Source organism: Ascaphus truei, chromosome 22 (assembly GCF_040206685.1).
Source record: "Ascaphus truei isolate aAscTru1 chromosome 22, aAscTru1.hap1, whole genome shotgun sequence".
In the NCBI taxonomy this organism is placed as follows: Eukaryota; Metazoa; Chordata; class Amphibia; order Anura; family Ascaphidae; genus Ascaphus; species Ascaphus truei.
In genome coordinates, this window is record NC_134504.1 from 6,538,281 (window position 1) to 6,557,560 (window position 19,280).

General features: G+C 55.2%; 1 protein-coding gene across 2 annotated transcripts; it reads left to right on the plus strand.

The window, feature by feature from the left end:
• Window positions 1-1,748: 1,748 nt before the first annotated feature.
• On the plus strand, window positions 1,749-14,742 carry FDXR (ferredoxin reductase). Of its 2 annotated transcripts, XM_075579807.1 has the most exons (12): window positions 1,753-1,975; window positions 2,840-2,937; window positions 3,765-3,860; window positions 6,601-6,723; window positions 6,798-6,911; window positions 7,069-7,170; window positions 8,307-8,414; window positions 9,416-9,500; window positions 9,665-9,864; window positions 10,054-10,225; window positions 10,319-10,492; window positions 12,446-14,742. In XM_075579807.1, the coding sequence occupies exons 1-12, from the start codon at window positions 1,798-1,800 to the stop codon at window positions 12,574-12,576; spliced, it is 1,581 nt and encodes a 526-aa protein (XP_075435922.1). In that variant the 5' UTR covers window positions 1,753-1,797; the 3' UTR covers window positions 12,577-14,742. The 2 variants fall into 2 exon arrangements, with proteins under 2 accessions (XP_075435923.1, XP_075435922.1); XM_075579808.1 differs by lacking the exon at window positions 6,601-6,723 and having other exon boundaries at window positions 1,749-1,975.
• Window positions 14,743-19,280: the final 4,538 nt, after the last annotated feature.

Genomic DNA, 19,280 nt, shown 5'->3' on the forward strand with positions numbered 1-19,280 from the left:
TTTGAAATATAGGCACCACGTCTGCTTTACGCCAATCTTGTGGTACTGAGCCTGTGGAAATGGAGTCCTTGGGGTGACCAGACGTCCCGGTTTTTCGGGCTCTGTAATAACTTTTTCAGGCTCTCTCCCGGTTTTCTGTCATGCTGGCGAGCACCGACTACGCATGCGCAAAGAGCGCTTGCCGACTGCACATGTGCGATCAGCACTTCCTGACTGCTCGTGCCCATGTGCGACCGGCAAGATCCGATCACGCATGCGCACAAGCAGCTGGGAAATGCCGATCTGGCATGCATGAGATTTGCCCCGGTTGTTGCTGGGACAAATCTGGTCACCCTACCTTTACGCCAATCTTGTGGTACTGAGCCTGTGGAAATGGAGTCCTTGAATAGTAAATGTAATGGTTTGGCTATTACTGAACTTAACTCCTTAAGGACTCTTGGATGTATGCCATCGGGGCCAGGTGCCTTATTTACTTTAATTTTATCAAGCCGCCTATGAACTTCTTCCTCAGTTAACCAATTTTTCGTTATTGTAGAGGTTGTGGCTTCCTCCTGCGGCACTACTATTGCACAGGGTGTGTGCATGGATAGGGCAGGGCGTGGGTGGATAGCAGGGTGGGTGCGTGGATTGGGCGGTGTTTGCGCGTGGATAGAGCAGGGTGCGTGCATGGATAGGAAAGGATGCGTGCATGGATAGGACAGGATGCGTGCATGGATAGCGGGGTGCGCGTGGATAGGACAGGATGCATGTGTGGATAGGACAGGATGCGTGCATGGATAGCGGGGTGCGTGCGTGGATAGGACAGGATGCATGCATGGATAGCGGGGTGCGTGCGTGGATAGGACAGGATGCATGCATGGATAGCGGGGTGCGTGCGTGGATAGGACAGGATGCATGCATGGATTGCGGCGGTGCGTGCGTGGATAGGACAGGATGCATGCATGGATTGCGGGGGTGCGTACGTGGATAGGACAGGATGCATGCATGGATTGCGGGGGTGCGTACGTGGATAGGACAGGATGCATGCATGGATTGCGGGGGTGCGTACGTGGATAGGACAGGATGCATGCATTGATTGCGGGGGTGCGTACGTGGATAGGACAGGATGCATGCATGGATTGCGGCGGTGCGTACGTGGCTAGGACAGGATGCATGCATGGATTGCGGGGGTGCGTACGTGGATAGGATAGGATGCATGCATGGATTGCGGGGGTGCATACGTGGATAGGACAGGATGCATGCATGGATTGCGGGGGTGCATACGTGGATAGGACAGGATGCATGCATGGATTGCGGGGGTGCATACGTGGATAGGACAGGATGCATGCATGGATTGCGGGGGTGCGTACGTGGATAGGACAGGATGCATGCATGGATTGCGGGGGTGCGTACGTGGATAAGATAGGATGCGTGCGTGGATAGGGCTATATACAGATAGACATGCATAATAGTAATAATAAAACAATAACATCATTTAACAACAATAACTTTATTAATAACAATAAAAATGACAGCATGCATAATAATAACTATTAATAGCAACAATACAAATGACAGCATGCATAATAATTATTAATAGCAATCACAATGACATCATTTAGAAAAACTACTCGTATAAACAATAACAGACCTAACAATGACACTAGTAACTTCTGGCAGCTCCCAGTGACGTCATAACGCAGCGCCACGCGCCTGGCCAGCGCATCACTCCGCGCCATTGTGGGCGGGGCCGTTGTCATGGCGCCGGGATGCCTGTGAGGCAAGGGATGGGAAGAGCGCACGCGCGGGGTCGTTGTCATGGCGCCGGGATGCCTGTGCGGCTTCAGGCCAGGGGTGGGAGGAGCGCATGCGCGGGGCGGGGCTCTCACTCGGCACCCGTCACACAGCATGTTTCCGCACGGCGGCTGGGTGTGCGGTCTCTCCCGCCGCCTGCTGACCCCCGGGGGCCGAGCTCTGCCCGCAGGAGCCGCACAGGGTGAGGGAGACGGGGGACATGTATCAGCGACGGTGGGGGTTATAGTGAAATGCTCTGCAGGAATCTGAGAAGTATGGGGGTTAGGTGGGATGCTCTGCAGGTATCTGAGAGGGGGGAGAAATGCTCTGCAGGCATCGGAGAGGTGGGGGTGGGGAGAAATGCTCTGCAGGGATCTGAGAGGTGGGGGGGGGGGAAATGCTCTGCAGGGATCTGAGAGGTGGGGGGGGGAAATGCTCTGCAGGGATCTGAGAGGTGGGGGGGGGGGAAATGCTCTGCAGGGATCTGAGAGGTGGGGGGGGGAGAAATGCTCTGCAGGGATCTGAGAGGTGGGGGGGGGGGGAGAAATGCTCTGCAGGGATCTGAGAGGTGGGGGGGGGGAGAAATGCTCTGCATGGATCTGAGAGGTGGGGGGGGGGAGAAATGCTCTGCAGGGATCTGAGAGGTGGGGGGGGGGAGAAATGCTCTGCAGGGATCTGAAAAGTGGGGGGGGGAAATGCTCTGCAGGGATCTGAGAGGTGGGGGGAGCAATGCTCTGCAGGGATCTGAGAGGTGGGGGGGGGAGAAATGCTCTGCAGGGATCTGAGAGGTGGGGGGGGGAGAAATGCTCTGCAGGGATCTGAGAGGTGGGGGGGGGAGAAATGCTCTGCAGGGATCTGAGAGGTGGGGGGGGGAGAAATGCTCTGCAGGGATCTGAGAGGTGGGGGGGGAAATGCTCTGCAGGGATCTGAGAGGTGGGGGTTGGGGGAGAAATGCTCTGCAGGAATCAAATGGAGGGGGTTAGAGGAGATGCTCTGCAGAATCTGTGTGGGGGAGTAGGGGAGAAATGCTCTGCAGAGTCCTGACCGCTCTTTCCTCTGTATCCAGGTGTCCGCAGACCCCTCTCCTCGGCCCCCCACGCTCCGCAGATCTGTATTGTTGGCAGCGGCCCGGCCGGGTTCTACACGGCACAGCACCTCCTGAAGGTACCGGAGCCTCCCCCGGACCCCACGTACTGGTGGGGGAGAGAGGGGGGGGGTTGGGTCAACTCCGGCAGGCACGGGGGGGAGGGGGTGGGTACGGAACGGACAGAAACATTGCAAAGTTATGGTAAACACCAAGGTTATATAACCCACCGCCAATAGCGGAGTGAGATGCTCTGGCCCTTCTGTGTGCGCCCCCCCCCCCAGGAACTGCCCTCTAGACCCCCTCCCCCAGGGCTCTGCTCCTCTGTGACCCCCCCCAGACGCTGCCCATCTGTGCGCCCCCTGGACACTGCCCCTCTGTGCGCCCCCCCGGCTCTTTCCCTCTGTGCCCCCCCACCCAGACTCTGCCCATCTGTACTCCCCGGACTCTGCCCCTCTGTGCCCCCCCTCCCCGCCCCCGGGCTCTACCCCCCCGCCCCCAGGCTCTGCCCCTCTGTGCCCCCCCTCCCCGCCCCCAGGCTCTGCTCCTCTGTGCCCCCACTCCCCGCCCCCAGGCTCTGCTCCTCTGTGCCCCCCCTCCCCGCCCCCAGGCTCTGCTCCTCTGTGCCCCCCCTCCCCGCCCCCAGGCTCTGCTCCTCTGTGCCCCCCCTCCCCGCCCCCAGGCTCTGCTCCTCTGTGCCCCCCCTCCCCGCCCCCGCGGCTCTGCTCCTCTGTGCCTCCCCGCCCCCGCGGCTCTGCTCCTCTGTGCCCCCCCTCCCCGCCCCCAGGCTCTACTCCTCTGTGCCCCCCCTCCCCGCCCCCAGACTCTGCCCCTCTGTGCCCCCCCTCCCCGCCCCCAGGCTCTGCCCCTCTGTGCCCCCCCTCATGCCAGACTTTCTCCCCCTCAGCACCACCCCCAGGCTCGGGTGGATATCTATGAGAAGCTGCCGGTGCCCTTTGGCTTGGTGCGTTTCGGTGTGGCACCCGATCACCCTGAAGTAAAGGTGAGTGGGATGGGGGTGGGGGAGGTCACACCTGGCACAGTGCCCGGGCTCGGTGGGCATACAGGAGATCGAAGGGCACAGCCCATACCAAGGGAGCCAACACGCCAGTGACACGCTTCCAGCTTCTCTAATGTATTCACACACACAGGTTTCTAAAAAGTAGTGGTACTGTGTATCATCCCGGCCTCCCACTGATCAGATCTCTCGCTGGCGGTTCTGGGGAAGAGGTTAGAGGGGGGCTCAACTCCCGTCCTCAAGGGCCACCAACAGGTCAGGTTTTCAGGATATCCCTGCTTCAGCACAGGTGGCTCTGTCAGTCCCAGCTTCAGCACAGGAGGCTCAATCCGTCCCTTTCAGCATAGGTGGCTCAATCAGTGCCTGCTTCAGCATAGGTGGCTGTCAGTGCCTGCTTCAGCATAGGTGGCTGTCAGTGCCTGCTTCAGCATAGGTGGCTCAATCAGTGCCTGCTTCAGCACAGGTGGCTCAGTCTTCGACTGAGCCACTGATTGAGCCACCTGTGCTGAAGCAGGGATATCCGGACCTGTTGGGAGTATCTGGAGCACTGGAGTTGATCCTCCCCCCCTGGGTTGAAGGATTGGAAGCAGATATGCGAGGCTGCAGCGTGTGGGAGATAATGGGAGATAAGAGCTGAGGCCTTGAACAGTCTGTGTAGATAACGGGCGCGGCAGATAAGAGACCCGTCTCTCACAAGGTCTCCCCGGGGCGAGGGACACGTGTGCACCGGCTTCAAATCCCAAGGTCGGAGCTGCCGTCCCGATAATAAGCCGTGTGGCTTTGTAACGCTGTGTCTGTGTTGCGGGTGGGACGTGGTGTTTGTGCTGCTGGTGGGACGTGGTGTTTGTGCTGCTGGTGGGACGTGGTGTTTGTGCTGCGGGTGGGACGTGGTGGGACGTGGTGTTCTCGCGTGGGCTGCATTATATACAGTACGTTCCAGGGAACGCTCAGCGCCCGCGTTATGTGTAATAATCCCGCTGGGCGATTTGGGGTTATTGTGAGCTGCAGGAAGAGCTGACATTTAAGGATTGGCTTCTCTCACACACTCTGCATCTCTCTCTCTCTGTCTGCATGTCTCTTTCTCACTCTCTGCATCTCTCTCTCTCTGTCTGCATGTCTCTTTCTCACTCTCTGCATCTCTCTCTCTCTGTCTGCATGTCTCTTTCTCACTCTCTCTGCATCTCTCTCTCTGTCTGCATCTCTCTCTCTCTCTCTCTCTCTCTGTCTGCATCTCTCTCTCTCTCTGTCTGCATGTCTCTTTCTCACTCTGTCTGCATCTCTCTCTCTGTCTGCATCTGTCACCCTCTCACCCAGTTCCAGGTCTCTCTCTGTCTGCATGTCTCTTTCTCTCTCACTTCTGCATCTCTCACTCTGCCTGCATCTCTCACACACTCTGCATCTCTCTCTCTCTCTGTCTGCATGTCTCTTTCTCACTCTCTCTGCATCTCTCATTGTCTGCATGTCTCTTTCTCACTCTCTCTGCATCTCTCTCTCTGTCTGCATCTCTCTCTCTCTCTCTCTCTCTCTGTCTGCATCTCTCTCTCTGTCTGCATGTCTCTTTCTCACTCTGTCTGCATCTCTCTCTCTGTCTGCATCTGTCACCCTCTCACCCAGTTCCAGGTCTCTCTCTGTCTGCATGTCTCTTTCTCTCTCACTTCTGCATCTCTCACTCTGCCTGCATTTCTCACACACTCTGCATCTCTCTCTCTCTCTGTCTGCATGTCTCTTTCTCACTCTCTCTGCATCTCTCATTGTCTGCATGTCTCTCTTTCTCTCTCTCTGTCTGCATCTCTCACTTCTGCATCTCTCTCTCTGTCTGCATGTCTCTCTCTCTCTCTGTCTGCATGTCTCTCTCTCTCTGTCTGCATCTGTCACCCTCTGACCCAGTTCCTGGTCTCTCTCTGTCTGCATGTCTCTCTCACACAGGGTGTTCCGTACGTATGTATGTATTTATATAGCGCTACCCACGTGCGCACAGCAGCAGTAACACACGGGACATAATAATATAACACGTAACGGGGAGAAGCGCTTCAGATATAAAAGTAACATTAGGAATAAGGGTCCCTGCCCCGCAGAGCTTATGATTTAAGTCTCTCTCGCCCTGTTCCTTGTGTGTGCGTCTCTCTCGCCCTGTTTCTTATTTCTGTCTGTCCCTCACCCTGTTGCCGCCGTCTCTTACACTGTTAATAATAATAATAGCATGTTCTTGTATAGCGCTGCTAGTTATACGTAGCACTTTACCGAGACATTTTGCAGGCGCAGGTCCCTGCCCCATGGAGCTTACAATCTATGTTTTTGGTGCCTGAGGCACAGGGAGATAAAGTGACTTGCCCAAGGTCACAAGGAGCTGACACCGGGAATTGAACCTGGTTCCCCTGGTTCAAACTCGGTGCCAGTCAGTATCTCCCGCCCTGTCCCCCGCCGTCTCTCCCGCCCTGTCCCCCGCCGTCTCTCCCGCCCCGTCCCCCGCCGTCTCTCCCGCCCCGTCCCCCGCCGTCTCTCCCGCCCCGTCCCCCGCCGTCTCTCCCGCCCCGTCCCCCGCCGTCTCTCCCGCCCCGTCCCCCGCCGTCTCTCCCGCCCCGTCCCCCGCCGTCTCTCCCGCCCCGTCCCCCGCCGTCTCTCCCGCCCCGTCCCCCGCCGTCTCTCCCGCCCCGTCCCCCGCCGTCTCTCCCGCCCCGTCTCCCGCCCCCTCTCACCCTGTTCCCGGTCCCCCTGCCCCATACAGAATGTGATAAACACCTTCACGCAGACGGCGCTGTCCGAGCGCTGCGGCTTCTTTGGGAACGTGACGGTCGGTGGCGACGTGACATTGGAGGAGCTGCAGAGCGCGTATCATGCCGTGGTGCTGGTGAGTGCCCAGCGGGGCGGTGGTCCCTGCTGTTCTGTCTCTGTCCATCTCCCCTGACCGTGTCCATCCCGCAGAGCTATGGCGCAGAGGAGAAGCGAGAGCTGGGGATCCCGGGGGAGGAGCTGCCCGGTGTGTACTCTGCCAGGGACTTTGTGGGCTGGTACAACGGGCTGCCGGACAACCGACATGTAAGTGGCGTGTGGCGTGTGGCGTGTGGTGTGCGAGGCGGGCGATGTGACGTTGACCCTCTGATTGTCCACGGTCTCCTGTGCTGACCTCCTAGGGGCCAGTCCTGACACTAGTGTCGCAGTGACTGTGGTGTGTGCGCGCCTCTCCCTGTCACAGCTGTGTCCGGACCTGAGCAGTGACACCGCTGTCATCCTGGGGCAGGGGAACGTGGCCGTGGATATCGCTCGCATACTGCTGTCCCCGCTCGAACTTCTGAGGGTGAGTGACCTTCACACCGTCCATCCTGTGCCTGGTCTCTCTTCCCTGTGCCCCGTCTCTACCAACCTGTCCTCATGAACTTATTCTTGTTGTTCCTCTTATCTACCCCTCGCTCCCCCTCTTACCCACCCCTCGCTCCCCCTCTTACCCACCCCTCGCTCCCCCTCTTACCCACCCCTCGCTCCCCCTCTTACCCACCCCTCGCTCCCCCTCTTACCCACCCCTCGCTCCCCCTCTTACCCACCCCTCGCTCCCCCTCTTGCCCACCCCTCGCTCCCCCTCTTGCCCACCCCTCGCTCCTTCCCTCTTGCCCACCCCTCGCTCCTTCCCTCTTGCCCACCCCTCGCTCCTTCCCTCTTGCCCACCCCTCGCTCCTTCCCTCTTGCCCACCCCTCGCTCCTTCCCTCTTGCCCACCCCTCGCTCCTTCCCTCTTGCCCACCCCTCGCTCCTTCCCTCTTGCCCACCCCTCGCTCCTTCCCTCTTGCCCACCCCTCGCTCCTTCCCTCTTGCCCACCCCTCGCTCCTTCCCTCTTGCCCACCCCTCGCTCCTTCCCTCTTGCCCACCCCTCGCTCCTTCCCTCTTGCCCACCCCTCGCTCCTTCCCTCTTGCCCACCCCTCGCTCCTTCCCTCTTGCCCACCCCTCGCTCCTTCCCTCTTGCCCACCCCTCGCTCCTTCCCTCTTGCCCACCCCTCGCTCCTTCCCTCTTGCCCACCCCTCGCTCCTTCCCTCTTGCCCACCCCTCGCTCCTTCCCTCTTGCCCACCCCTCGCTCCTTCCCTCTTGCCCACCCCTCGCCCCTTCCCTCTTGCCCACCCCCCGCCCCTTCCCTCTTGCCCACCCCTCGCCCCTTCCCTCTTGCCCACCCCTCGCCCCTTCCCTCTTGCCCACCCCTCGCCCCTTCCCTCTTGCCCACCCCTCGCCCCTTCCCTCTTGCCCACCCCTCGCTCCTTCCCTCTTGCCCACCCCTCGCTCCTTCCCTCTTGCCCACCCCTCGCTCCTTCCCTCTTGCCCACCCCTCGCTCCTTCCCTCTTGCCCACCCCTCGCTCCTTCCCTCTTGCCCACCCCCCGCTCCTTCCCTCTTGCCCACCCCCCGCCCCTTCCCTCTTGCCCACCCCTCGCCCCTTCTCCCGTAGAGGACGGATGTCACGCGCACTGCGCTGGATTCTCTGACACACAGTCGAGTGCGGAGGGTTTGGCTGGTCGGACGCCGCGGGCCTCTGCAGGTTGCGTTCACCATAAAGGTAAATACCTAAACCTGTCTCCTGCCGCGTTTGCGCTGCGCTGGGGGTAAAGCGGGTCTTTTCAAACGGAAAGTTAACCCCTCGTTGCTGTATTGTTAACACAATTGGACAGGTTAATGTGAAGCTCTGCGCAGGTAACGCGCCGCGCATCTATGCTCTGCGCTGGGTGTTTATGCTCTGTGCAGTGCGGAGTGGGCAATGCTCTGCACAGGTAAATGTGCAGCGCGGGGTGGGAATGCTCTGCGCCTTGTGCACGAGGCTGGGTATGTGTACATTGCGGGTACGCTGCGAGACGCAGCGATGCTGCACATGTGACACAGACACGGTACCGAGACCGCAAAACATTCCCACCGCAACCTCGGAGCAGCGTGGCCGGAAATGCGACGTGTGCGAGCGATCGTGGCACTGCGCCAAGTAATGCGACGTGTGCGAGCGATCGTGGCACTGCGCCAAGTAATGCGACGTGTGCGAGCGATCGTGGCACTGCGCCATGGGTAATGTAACGTGTGCGAGAGATCGTGGCACTGCGCCACAGGTAATGTGACGTGTGCGAGAGATCGTGGCTCGGGCTGTGTGCCACAGGTAATGTGACGTGTGCGAGAGATCGTGGCTCGGGCTGTGTGCCACAGGTAATGTGACGTGTGCGAGAGATCGTGACTCGGGCTGTGTGCCACAGGTAATGTGACGTGTGCGAGAGATCGTGGCTCGGGCTGTGTGCCACAGGTGCTGCACACACTGCTTACGCTATTTATTATTACTCTCAGTATGTGGCTCGGGGTCCCGGGCCTTTACATTAAGAGCCACCGATCCGTGGCGTACGGTAGTGGGGCGGTCCCTGCAGTGTTATTACCTCACCGGGTATTTGTGAGGAAGCCCCCTGAGCTGCGCACTTTCGGCACCGGGACGTTATCTCCGTAACGCCCTCCGCGCTGTGATGTCACAGACAGCCGTTCCTTTACCAGCCAATCCCAGCGCGTCTTCCGGCGATTTCTCGCCCCCAGGAGCTGCGGGAGATGCTACACCTTCCAGGGACTCGCCCGAGGCTCGATCCCTCCGACTTCCAGGGCCTGGAGGACATCACTAAAGGTGAGAGAAGGGAGACCGCCGTGGACCTCCGCTGTCCCCTTTGCCGCCTCCTATCCTCCTTTCTTGACTCTCTCTCCTTTTATCTCTTGTCTCTCCTATGTCAACACCTTGACCACTCTTCTCTGTCCCCTACCCCACCCATCGTGACGCTCTCCTCTCGCCAGACCTCCCCCGCCCCAGGAAGCGTTTGACCGAGCTGCTGGTGAAGTCGGCATTGAGGGAGCCCGGGGAGAAGGATGCCGCTCACTGGGCTCAGGCCGAGCGACAGTGGGGTCTGCGCTTCCTCAGGAGCCCCCAGGCTGTGCTGTCCAGCGAGGACGGAGGCAGAGCGGCCGGAGTCCGACTGTCTGTCACAAGGCTGGAGGTGTGTGTGTGTGTGTCCCACAAGGCTGGAGGTGTGTGTGTGTGTGTCCCACAAGACTGGAGGTGTGTGTGTGTGTCCCACAAGGCTGGAGGTGTGTGTGTGCGTGTGTGTCCCACAAGGCTGGAGGTGTGTGGCCGAATGTCCCATGGTCTGACACGGCCTTCTCTTACCCCCACTCCTCTTCCACAGGGTGCAGGAGAGGCAGCAGTGGCTTTCCCCACGGGGCGGGTGGAGGACATACCTTGCGGTCTGATCTTCAGCAGCATCGGATACAGGAGTCTCCCGATCTCCCCGGCTCTCCCCTTCCTCGCCCGGCAGGGGGTGATCGCAAACTCCATGGGCAGAGTGCAGGAGAGTCCAGGTGAATGCTCTCTAATCCCACCCCCCTTCCGGAGGGCCCGCTGGGTACGGTTTCCCTAATCTGATTCCCGTGTCTCCCCCCCCCCCCACCAAGGTCTGTACTGCAGTGGCTGGGTGAAGAGAGGACCCACCGGTGTCATCACCACTACGATGGCGGACAGCTTCGACACCGCCCAGGCTGTGCTGGAGGACATCAACTCCGGAGTCCTGAGCTGCTCTGATCCTCGGGCGGGAGCTGCAGCCGTCCGGGACCTCCTGCTCCTCAGGGGTGGGTGTCTCATTCTTTGCCTGTCTGTTTTCTCTCCCCGTTTTTGTTTTTGCTTCACTCTTTCACTCCTTTCTGTGTCTGTTTTCCGCTTCTCTCTGTCCTCTCTCTCCGGTTTGCCCCGTGTTGTCTCTCTTTGTATGTTCTCCTCTGTTCTGTCTTCGGCTCTGTGTGGTTTTTCCCCTGTTGTTTCTCAGTTACCTTTTTACTCTAGTTTCTGGTACTGTGACGGTTATCCAGCCTGTTGCCTCAGCATCTACTCTTCTCCCTCCCCATGGGTTTTCATCTCTTCCTGCTTCGAATGCAGAGGTTTCCAGCCTTTTTTTTTTGGTTAAGGAACTCTAAGTGAAATTCTGAGGAACTCCCAACCCTCTCTAATAGCGCGTCTGAGATCAGATGCATTGTAAGGAACCCCGACCCTCTCTAATAGCGCGTCTGAGATCAGATACATTGTAAGGAACCCCGACCCTCTCTAATAGCGCGTCTGAGATCAGATACATTGTAAGGAACCCCGACCCTCTCTAATAGCACGTCCGAGATCAGATGCATTGTAAGGAACCCCAACCCTCTCTAATAGCGCGTCTGTGACCAGATGCATTGGAAGGAACCCCAACCCTCTCTAATAGCGCGTCTGTAACCAGATGCATTGTAAGGAACCCCAACCCTCTCTAATAGCGCGTCTGAGATCAGATGCATTGTAAGGAACCCCAACCCTCTCTAATAGCGCGTCTGAGATCAGATGCATTGTAAGGAACCCCAACCCTCTCTAATAGCGCGTCTGAGATCAGATGCATTGTAAGGAACCCCAACCCTCTCTAATAGCGCGTCTGAGATCAGATGCATTGTAAGGAACCCCAACCCTCTCTAATAGCGCGTCTGAGATCAGATGCATTGGATGGAACCCCAACCCTCTCTAATAGCGCGTCTGAGATCAGATGCATTGTAAGGAACCCCAACCCTCTCTAATAGCGCGTCTGTGACCAGATGCATTGTAAGGAACCCCAACCCTCTCTAATAGCGCGTCTGTGACCAGATGCATTGGAAGGAACCCCAACCCTCTCTAATAGCGCGTCTGTGACCAGATGCATTGGAAGGAACCCCAACCCTCTCTAATAGCGCGCCTGAGATCAGATGCATTGTAAGGAACCCCAACCCTCTCTAATAGCGCGCCTGAGATCAGATGCATTGTAAGGAACCCCAACCCTCTCTAATAGCGCTTCTGAGATCAGATGCATTGTAAGGAACCCCAACCCTCTCTAATAGCGCGTCTGAGATCACATGCATTGTAAGGAACCCCAACCCTCTCTAATAGCGAGTCTGAGATCAGATGCATTGTAAGGAACCCCAACCCTCTCTAATAGCGCGTCTGAGATCAGATGCATTGTAAATTCTTTTGTATTTGATACAATTTTCAAATGACCAGAAAATTGCAGGAACCCCTTTAGGGGCGCCCGGGGAACCCGAGGATTCCTAGGAACCCTGTTCTAGCGAGTGCTTCCTGGGTTTCTACCTCTGCTGGTCCGTGTAACAGTTTGTATTCTCATCACTGGCAGTCTGTGGCTGTCTCACCCGGCTCTCCTACACATAGCATTGTTCTTTTCCCCAGACTCCTTATTTTTGTGTGTTTTGGAACTTTTTTTCCCCCTTGTTCCTGTAAACAAACCCAATCAGAAATTCAAAGAGGATTTCATCATTGCATGGAAGAATCTGCCTGTCAAAGGTTACTGGTGCCGCAGGACAGAGCATCCTCTGTGTCTCTCCCCCTGTGTCTCTCTGTCTCTCTCTTTCCTTCTGTGTCTGTCCCCTTCCTCCGGTCTCTCTTCTCTCTCCTCCAGTGCCTGTGTCTCTGCTCCCCCCTGGATCCGGCCTTCCCCCGTCTCCCCTCAGAGGTCCATCCAATCTCCCTCCCCCTCCCAAACCCCCCTCTGACCCGGCCCACCCGGCTCTCCCCTCCAGGGGTCCGTCCAGTCTCTTTCTCCGACTGGGAGAAGATTGATGCAGCAGAAACGGCACGAGGTGTGGCGGTCGGGAAACCGCGGGAGAAGATCCTGGATCCCGAGGAGATGCTGCGATTGGTCAGGCCCTGACGCGCCCCGAGTGCCACTAGCAGCGTCTTGCAATGTGATTCGCTGCTGCAGATAGGAGGCGGGATATGTGGCCTTGTCTAATGTGCATGTGACGTCTAATAACAACACGGGACACGTGAAGCAGAGGCCAGTAACGTGCGACGGCGGACAGTGACGCATCACATCACGTGACCATGAGCGGGTACAACAGTTTATTTTAATACTTTTTTGTGTAAAAAGTACTTTTTTTTTTAATTAATGGATTTTTTTTGATTTCTTTGACGCGACAGCATCCCCGATCTGTGCGACTTCTGCACGCGAAGCGCCGACGCAATGTGCCCACGTTACAGCGCCCCCCCACAACAACCGCACATAGTCGTCAGTAACCGCTTATAATCCGTTTCCTGAGCTACACAGACACTGCAGAACGGTATAATGTTGTATACATAACATGCAGAGCGGTAGAATAACATGTATATAGACACTGCAGAGCGGTAGAATAACATGCAGAACGGTATAATGACATGTACAGTCGCGAGAAAACATTTGGGAACCCCTTAGGATTTTCACATACAGGCGGTCCTGGGTTATCCAGCGGAATCCGTTCTGGGAGTAGCGTTGGATAGTGAAACCGTTGTAAAGTGAGTCCCGTGTTAATCAGTGGCGGCGAGCGCTGGATAACGCATTCCGGCGTCAGGTAACGCATTCCGGCATCAGGTAACGCATTCCGGCGTCGGATAACAGCCCGTAGGGCTCCATTGTAAAGCGTTGGCTATGCCATTCGTTAGAAAGTGAAACGTTGGATAACGAGGACTACTTGTATTTCAAACCTGAAATGTTATTAGATGTAAATCCCAATACTAGATACAGATTACCTGATCACACACATGACACACCAACATGATACTTTTTCAACATTTTATTTATTCACAAATTATTTTATCAGTACCTGGTGGCGCCCCCTTGAGCAGCAATGACTTCAACTGTGCGTGTCCTGTAACTGCTGGTCAGTGTCTCACATCGGGTTTGAGGAGTTTTGGCCCATTCCTCCTTACAGAACTGCTTCAGCTCAGTGACATTTGAGGGCTTCCTTGCATGGACAGCACACTTCAGGTCCGGCCACAACATTTCGATGGGGTTTAGGTCCGGACTGTGACTAGGCCATTCTAAAACGTGGAATTTCTTCTGCAGCCATTCTTCTGTAGATCTGCGTGTATGTTTAGGATTATTGTCTTGCTACATGACCCACTTTCGCTTCAGCTCACGGACGGACGGCCTGACATTCTCCTCTAGAATCTTCTGATACAATGCAGAATTCCTGGTTGTGTCAATGATGGCAATCCGTCCAGGTCCTGAGGCAGCAAAGCAGCTCCAAACCTTCACACTCCCCCCACCATACATGACAGTTGGGATGAGGTTCTTCTGTTCGAACGCAGTGTTTGATTTTTGCCAAATAGAACTTTTTAGCCTCAATGAAAGAAAAAAAAAAAGTTCTACCTTTGACTCGTCTTTCCAGAGAACGTTGTTCCAGACGTCTTGTGGATCACTATGTGCTCTTTGGCGACCTTCAGACGGCTGCAATCTTCTTTTTAGAGAGCAGTGGTTTCCTCCTGGCTATCCTTCCATGCACACTGGTGCGTAATGTTTGGGACTTTGTGTTGATCCCTTTTCACCTCCCGCTCTGGGGATCCCTTCATATGTGGTGCGGAGGGGGGACGAAGACGACGACACTGCTGTTCCAGGCTTTGACATTAGGGGTCACTGTGACACTGACAGCAGCTTGGGTTATCACGGTGCTGAGAATGAGAGTAAGCCGCCAGGATATACCCCGGCTCTGCTCTATAATGGGTTACCTTGGCTCTGCCCTGTAACGTGTTACACTAGCTCTGTCCTATAACAGGGTGGCTCGGCCCTGCCTTATAACGGAGTACCTGAGCCCTACCCTATAACGGGGTACCTCGGCTCTGCTCTATAACAGGGTTGCCCTGCCTTGTAACGGGGTATCCCGGCTCTGCCCTGTAACGGGGGACCCTGGACTTTATTCATGACTGAAATTGTCATACTTTTCACCCACTTTCGATTAATGAAGTCGGTGTGTGCGTGAATGTGTGCACACTGTTATTTTTTGTGTCATATCTTACAGAAAAATAACGAAATTCTTGTTTAATAAACATGAACCTACCGCAATGTATCTTGTATTTGTTTACATAAGATAGTGTTATCTGTGTGTGTGTGTGTGTGTGTGTGTGTGTGTGTGTGTGTGTGTGTGTGTGTGTGTGTGTGTTGGCAGAATGGCCGTGGTTAGTGAGGAGGCAACACAGTTCTTCTTCTTGTGAAATAATATATTGGCGGGTTTATTTGTCCATAAATATAACAAGACAATGGGTACGCCGTCCCTTTAAGTCAAACACAACATAAAACAAAAGCCTATCCCCTTTAGGGAAACGAACTACACAAAGTTAAGCCTACAGTAACTACCGGGCTGGTTAGCTAAACTAGACCAACAATGTTTGGAAATACCACTTGGCTCCTTACCTGGGAGCTTTATTCCATTTGGGGCAGCATAAGGCTGCGCTTATAGTGCCAGTGATGTCGCGTCAAAACAAATGCATTGCCGCCGTCGCGTGCGCTTATAGTAAGCGCCACGGCTTGGTCGCGATCTCTGGAAGTCATCTCAATTTGATTTTTCCAGCGACCGTAGCTTGACGTCGCCGTCACTATAAGCGCGGCTTAAGTGTGAGCAGACTCTGTCTGCCCTGGAGACTGCTGCTCAGAGAGGCATCTCCTCTTCCCCTTTTTAAAGCAGGTGAGTTAACTTAATTAGGATTACCTGTGGGCTGCCTATCAGAGGAGTTAACCCCTCGCATACTGGAAAGCAGGGATAATGCAACCTCCTACTAATATAGTGTGTGTGTGTGTGTGTGTGTGTGTGTGTGTGTGTGTGTGTGTGTGTGTGTGTGTGTGTGTGTGTGTGTGTGTGTGTGTGTGTGTGTGTGTGTGTTATGTAATGTATATAACATGCAGAGCGGTATTATAACATCATATGTGATGGGTTTTGGCCACGTCTAACAAATCATAAACATGCTGATCCTGGCCCAACTAGACATTGTTCTGCAAGCGTGTAACTGCAGGTGGGCATTACTGTGCATGCGTGCCCACCGATGGCAGACGTGCCGCCCTGCAGGACTTCTGTGTGCCACCTGCTTTACTATCCAGAAGGGGGTCAAGTGGGTGACCTTGCTGGGTTAGAAGAGAGGATGGAAAGGAAGAGAGCGGGAGGGAGGAGAGGGATGGGGAGGGAGGAGGGGGATGGATGGGGATGGAGGGAGGAGGGGGATGGGGAGGGATGAGGAGGGAGATTTATACTCAGCTCTGTGTCACTTCTAAAGACAGGTCGATAAAACACAGAAAGGAACCTGATGTGCTGGGACAGGTTGGGCCGGGTCAGGGAAACAGAGCTGTCAGTCTCCGCACTGATAACAAAAAGCAATTTATCAGACAAAGGGAAGTTCTGCCCCCCCCCCCCAAGTTCTGACAGCTCAGTCACTTCTCATCCCCCAAACCAGCGGGAGAACTTGCAGGGCATCTAGGATAAGACATCACCTGCACCCCGATACACAGAACCAGACACCGGAACCTGCACCCCGATACACAGAACCAGACACCGGAACCTGCACCCCGATACACAGAACCAGACACCGGAACCTGCACCCCGATACACAGAACCAGACACCGGAATATGCACCCCGATACACAGAACCAGACACCGGAACCTGCACCCCGATACACAGAACCAGACACCGGAACCTGCACCCCGATACACAGAACCAGACACCGGAACCTGCACCCCGATACACAGAACCAGACACCGGAACCTGCTCCCTGCAGACCGATACACAGAACCTGCACCCCGATACACAGAACCAGACACCGGAACCTGCTCCCTGCAGACCGATACACAGAACCAGACACTGGAACCGGCACCCCACAGAAAGATACACAGAACCTGCACCCCACAGAAAGATATACAGAACCTGCACCCCACAGAAAGATACACAGAACCTGCACCCCACAGAAAGATACACAGAACCTGCACCCCACAGAAAGATACACAGAACCTGCACCCCACAGAAAGATACACAGAACCTGCACCCCACAGAAAGATACACAGAACCTGCATCCCACAGAAAGATACACAGAACCTGCACCCCACAGAAAGATACACAGAACCTGCAAGCCACAGAAAGATACACAGAACCTGCACCCCACAGAAAGATACACAGAACCTGCACCCCACAGAAAGATACACAGAACCGGCACCCCACAGAAAGATACACAGAACCGGCACCCCACAGAAAGATACACAGAACCTGCACCCCACAGAAAGATACACAGAACCTGCACCCCACAGAAAGATACACAGAACCTGCACCCCACAGACTGATACACAGAACCTGCACCCCACAGAAAGATACACAGAACCGGCACCCCACAGAAAGATACACAGAACCAGACACCGGAACATTATCCCCACAGTCCGATACACAGAACCAAACACACACAGAAAAGCTTAGTGTTACGCCTGTGACAATGCCTTCTGTTCTGTAACACTGTCATATTTAGCTGTATCCACACTGCAACACACACAGCTTAGATTATAAGCTCTGCGGGGCAGTTCTATATAGCTGTATCCACACTGTAACACACACAGATTAGATTATAAGCTCTGCGGGGCAGTTCTATATCACTGCACTTGTCCTGCCTGTGTAGAGTGTAACCTGTATTTCTGTATCTCCTAATACTGAAGTATTCGGTTATTCTGCACTATTCCTGCACTGTAAGTGTGATGTAAACCCTGTATAGCGCTGTGTACCTGGTTAGTGCAATAGAAATATACATAAAATTCACAGAGAAACATACACATCGTAATATATACACACAAATTATAATATAAACACAAGAAAATGCATACACACAGTAACAAACATTGTAATATATACACACACACACATTGTAATATACACACTAACACAATACACAGTGTAACACAATCAGTGTAACACACACAGTAACACACACTGTAAATATATATATATATATATATACACACACATTGTAATATACACATTGTAATACACACTAACACTAACACTAACACACAGTGTAACACACACATAGTAACACAATCAGTGTAACATACACTGTATTATTGTGTTAGTGTGTGTGTGTTACACTGATTGTGTTACTATGTGTGTGTTACACTGTGTATTATTGTGTTAGTGTGTGTGTGTAACACACACACACTGTAATACACACAATAATACACAGTGTAACACATACATAGTAACACAATCAGTGTAACATACACACACACACACACACACACACACACTAACACAATAATACACAGTGTAAAACACACACTAATACATACAATAATACACAGTGTAACACACATAGTAACACAATCAGTGTAACACACACACACACACTGTAACACACACAGTATTACACACTTGCAGGTCCTGTGAAGGTTGCTGGGTAGAGATTTCTATGATCAGCGCCTGACCCTTCCAGGGAAAACCGTCAGAACCGGTCATGGAGACACAGTGACACGGAGCGCTCTGCTCCCGCCGACTGTGAGGGGGGGGGGGACCTGAGGGGGCCGGGGGCCCGAGGGAGAGACCCCCCCAACCTGCAGAGACAGGCCGGGGGCCTGAGGGAGATACCCCCCCCCCCAACCTGCAGAGAAACAGGCCGGGGGCCTGAGGGAGAGACCCCCCCAACCTGCAGAGACAGGCCGGGGGCCTGAGGGAGATACCCCCCGCCCCCAACCTGCAGAGAGACAGGCCGGGGCCCTGAGGGAGAGACCCCCCCAACCTGCAGAGACAGGCCGGGGGCCTGAGGGAGAGAACCCCCCCCCCCCATATCCTGCAGGAATTACAGACATTGGGTAAGAGGGAAATACCCTCATACTGCAGAGAGAGGAGATATTCCTGGGATGAGAGAGACCCCCACCCCCCTACAGAGAGATAGACCTCACACCTAAGAGAGAGACCCCCACACTACTGAGAGAGACCCCCACCACCCTACTGAGAGACCCCCACCATCCTACTGAGAGATACCCCCACCACCCTACTGAGAGATACCCCCACCACCCTACTGAGAGATACCCCCACCACCCTACTGAGAGATACCCCCACCACCCTACTGAGAGATACCCCCACCACCCTACTGAGAGAGACCCCCACCACCCTACTGAGAGAGACCCCCACCACCCTACTGAGAGATAACCCCACCACCCTACTGAGAGATACCCCCACCACCCTACTGAGAGATACCCCCACCACCCTACTGAGAGATACCCCCACCACCCTACTGAGAGATACCCCCACCACCCTACTGAGAGATACCCCCACCACCCTACTGAGAGATACCCCCACCACCCTACTGAGAGATACCCCCACCACCGTACTGAGATACCTCCACCACCCTACTGAGAGATACCCCCACCACCCTACTGAGAGATACCCCCACCACCCTACTGAGAGATACCCCCACCACCCTACTGAGAGATACCCCCACCACCGTACTGAGATACCTCCACCACCCTACTGAGAGATACCCCCACCACCCTACTGAGAGAGACCCCCACCACCCTACTGAGACCCCCACCACCCTACTGAGATACCTCCACCACCCTACTGAGAGATACCCCCACCACC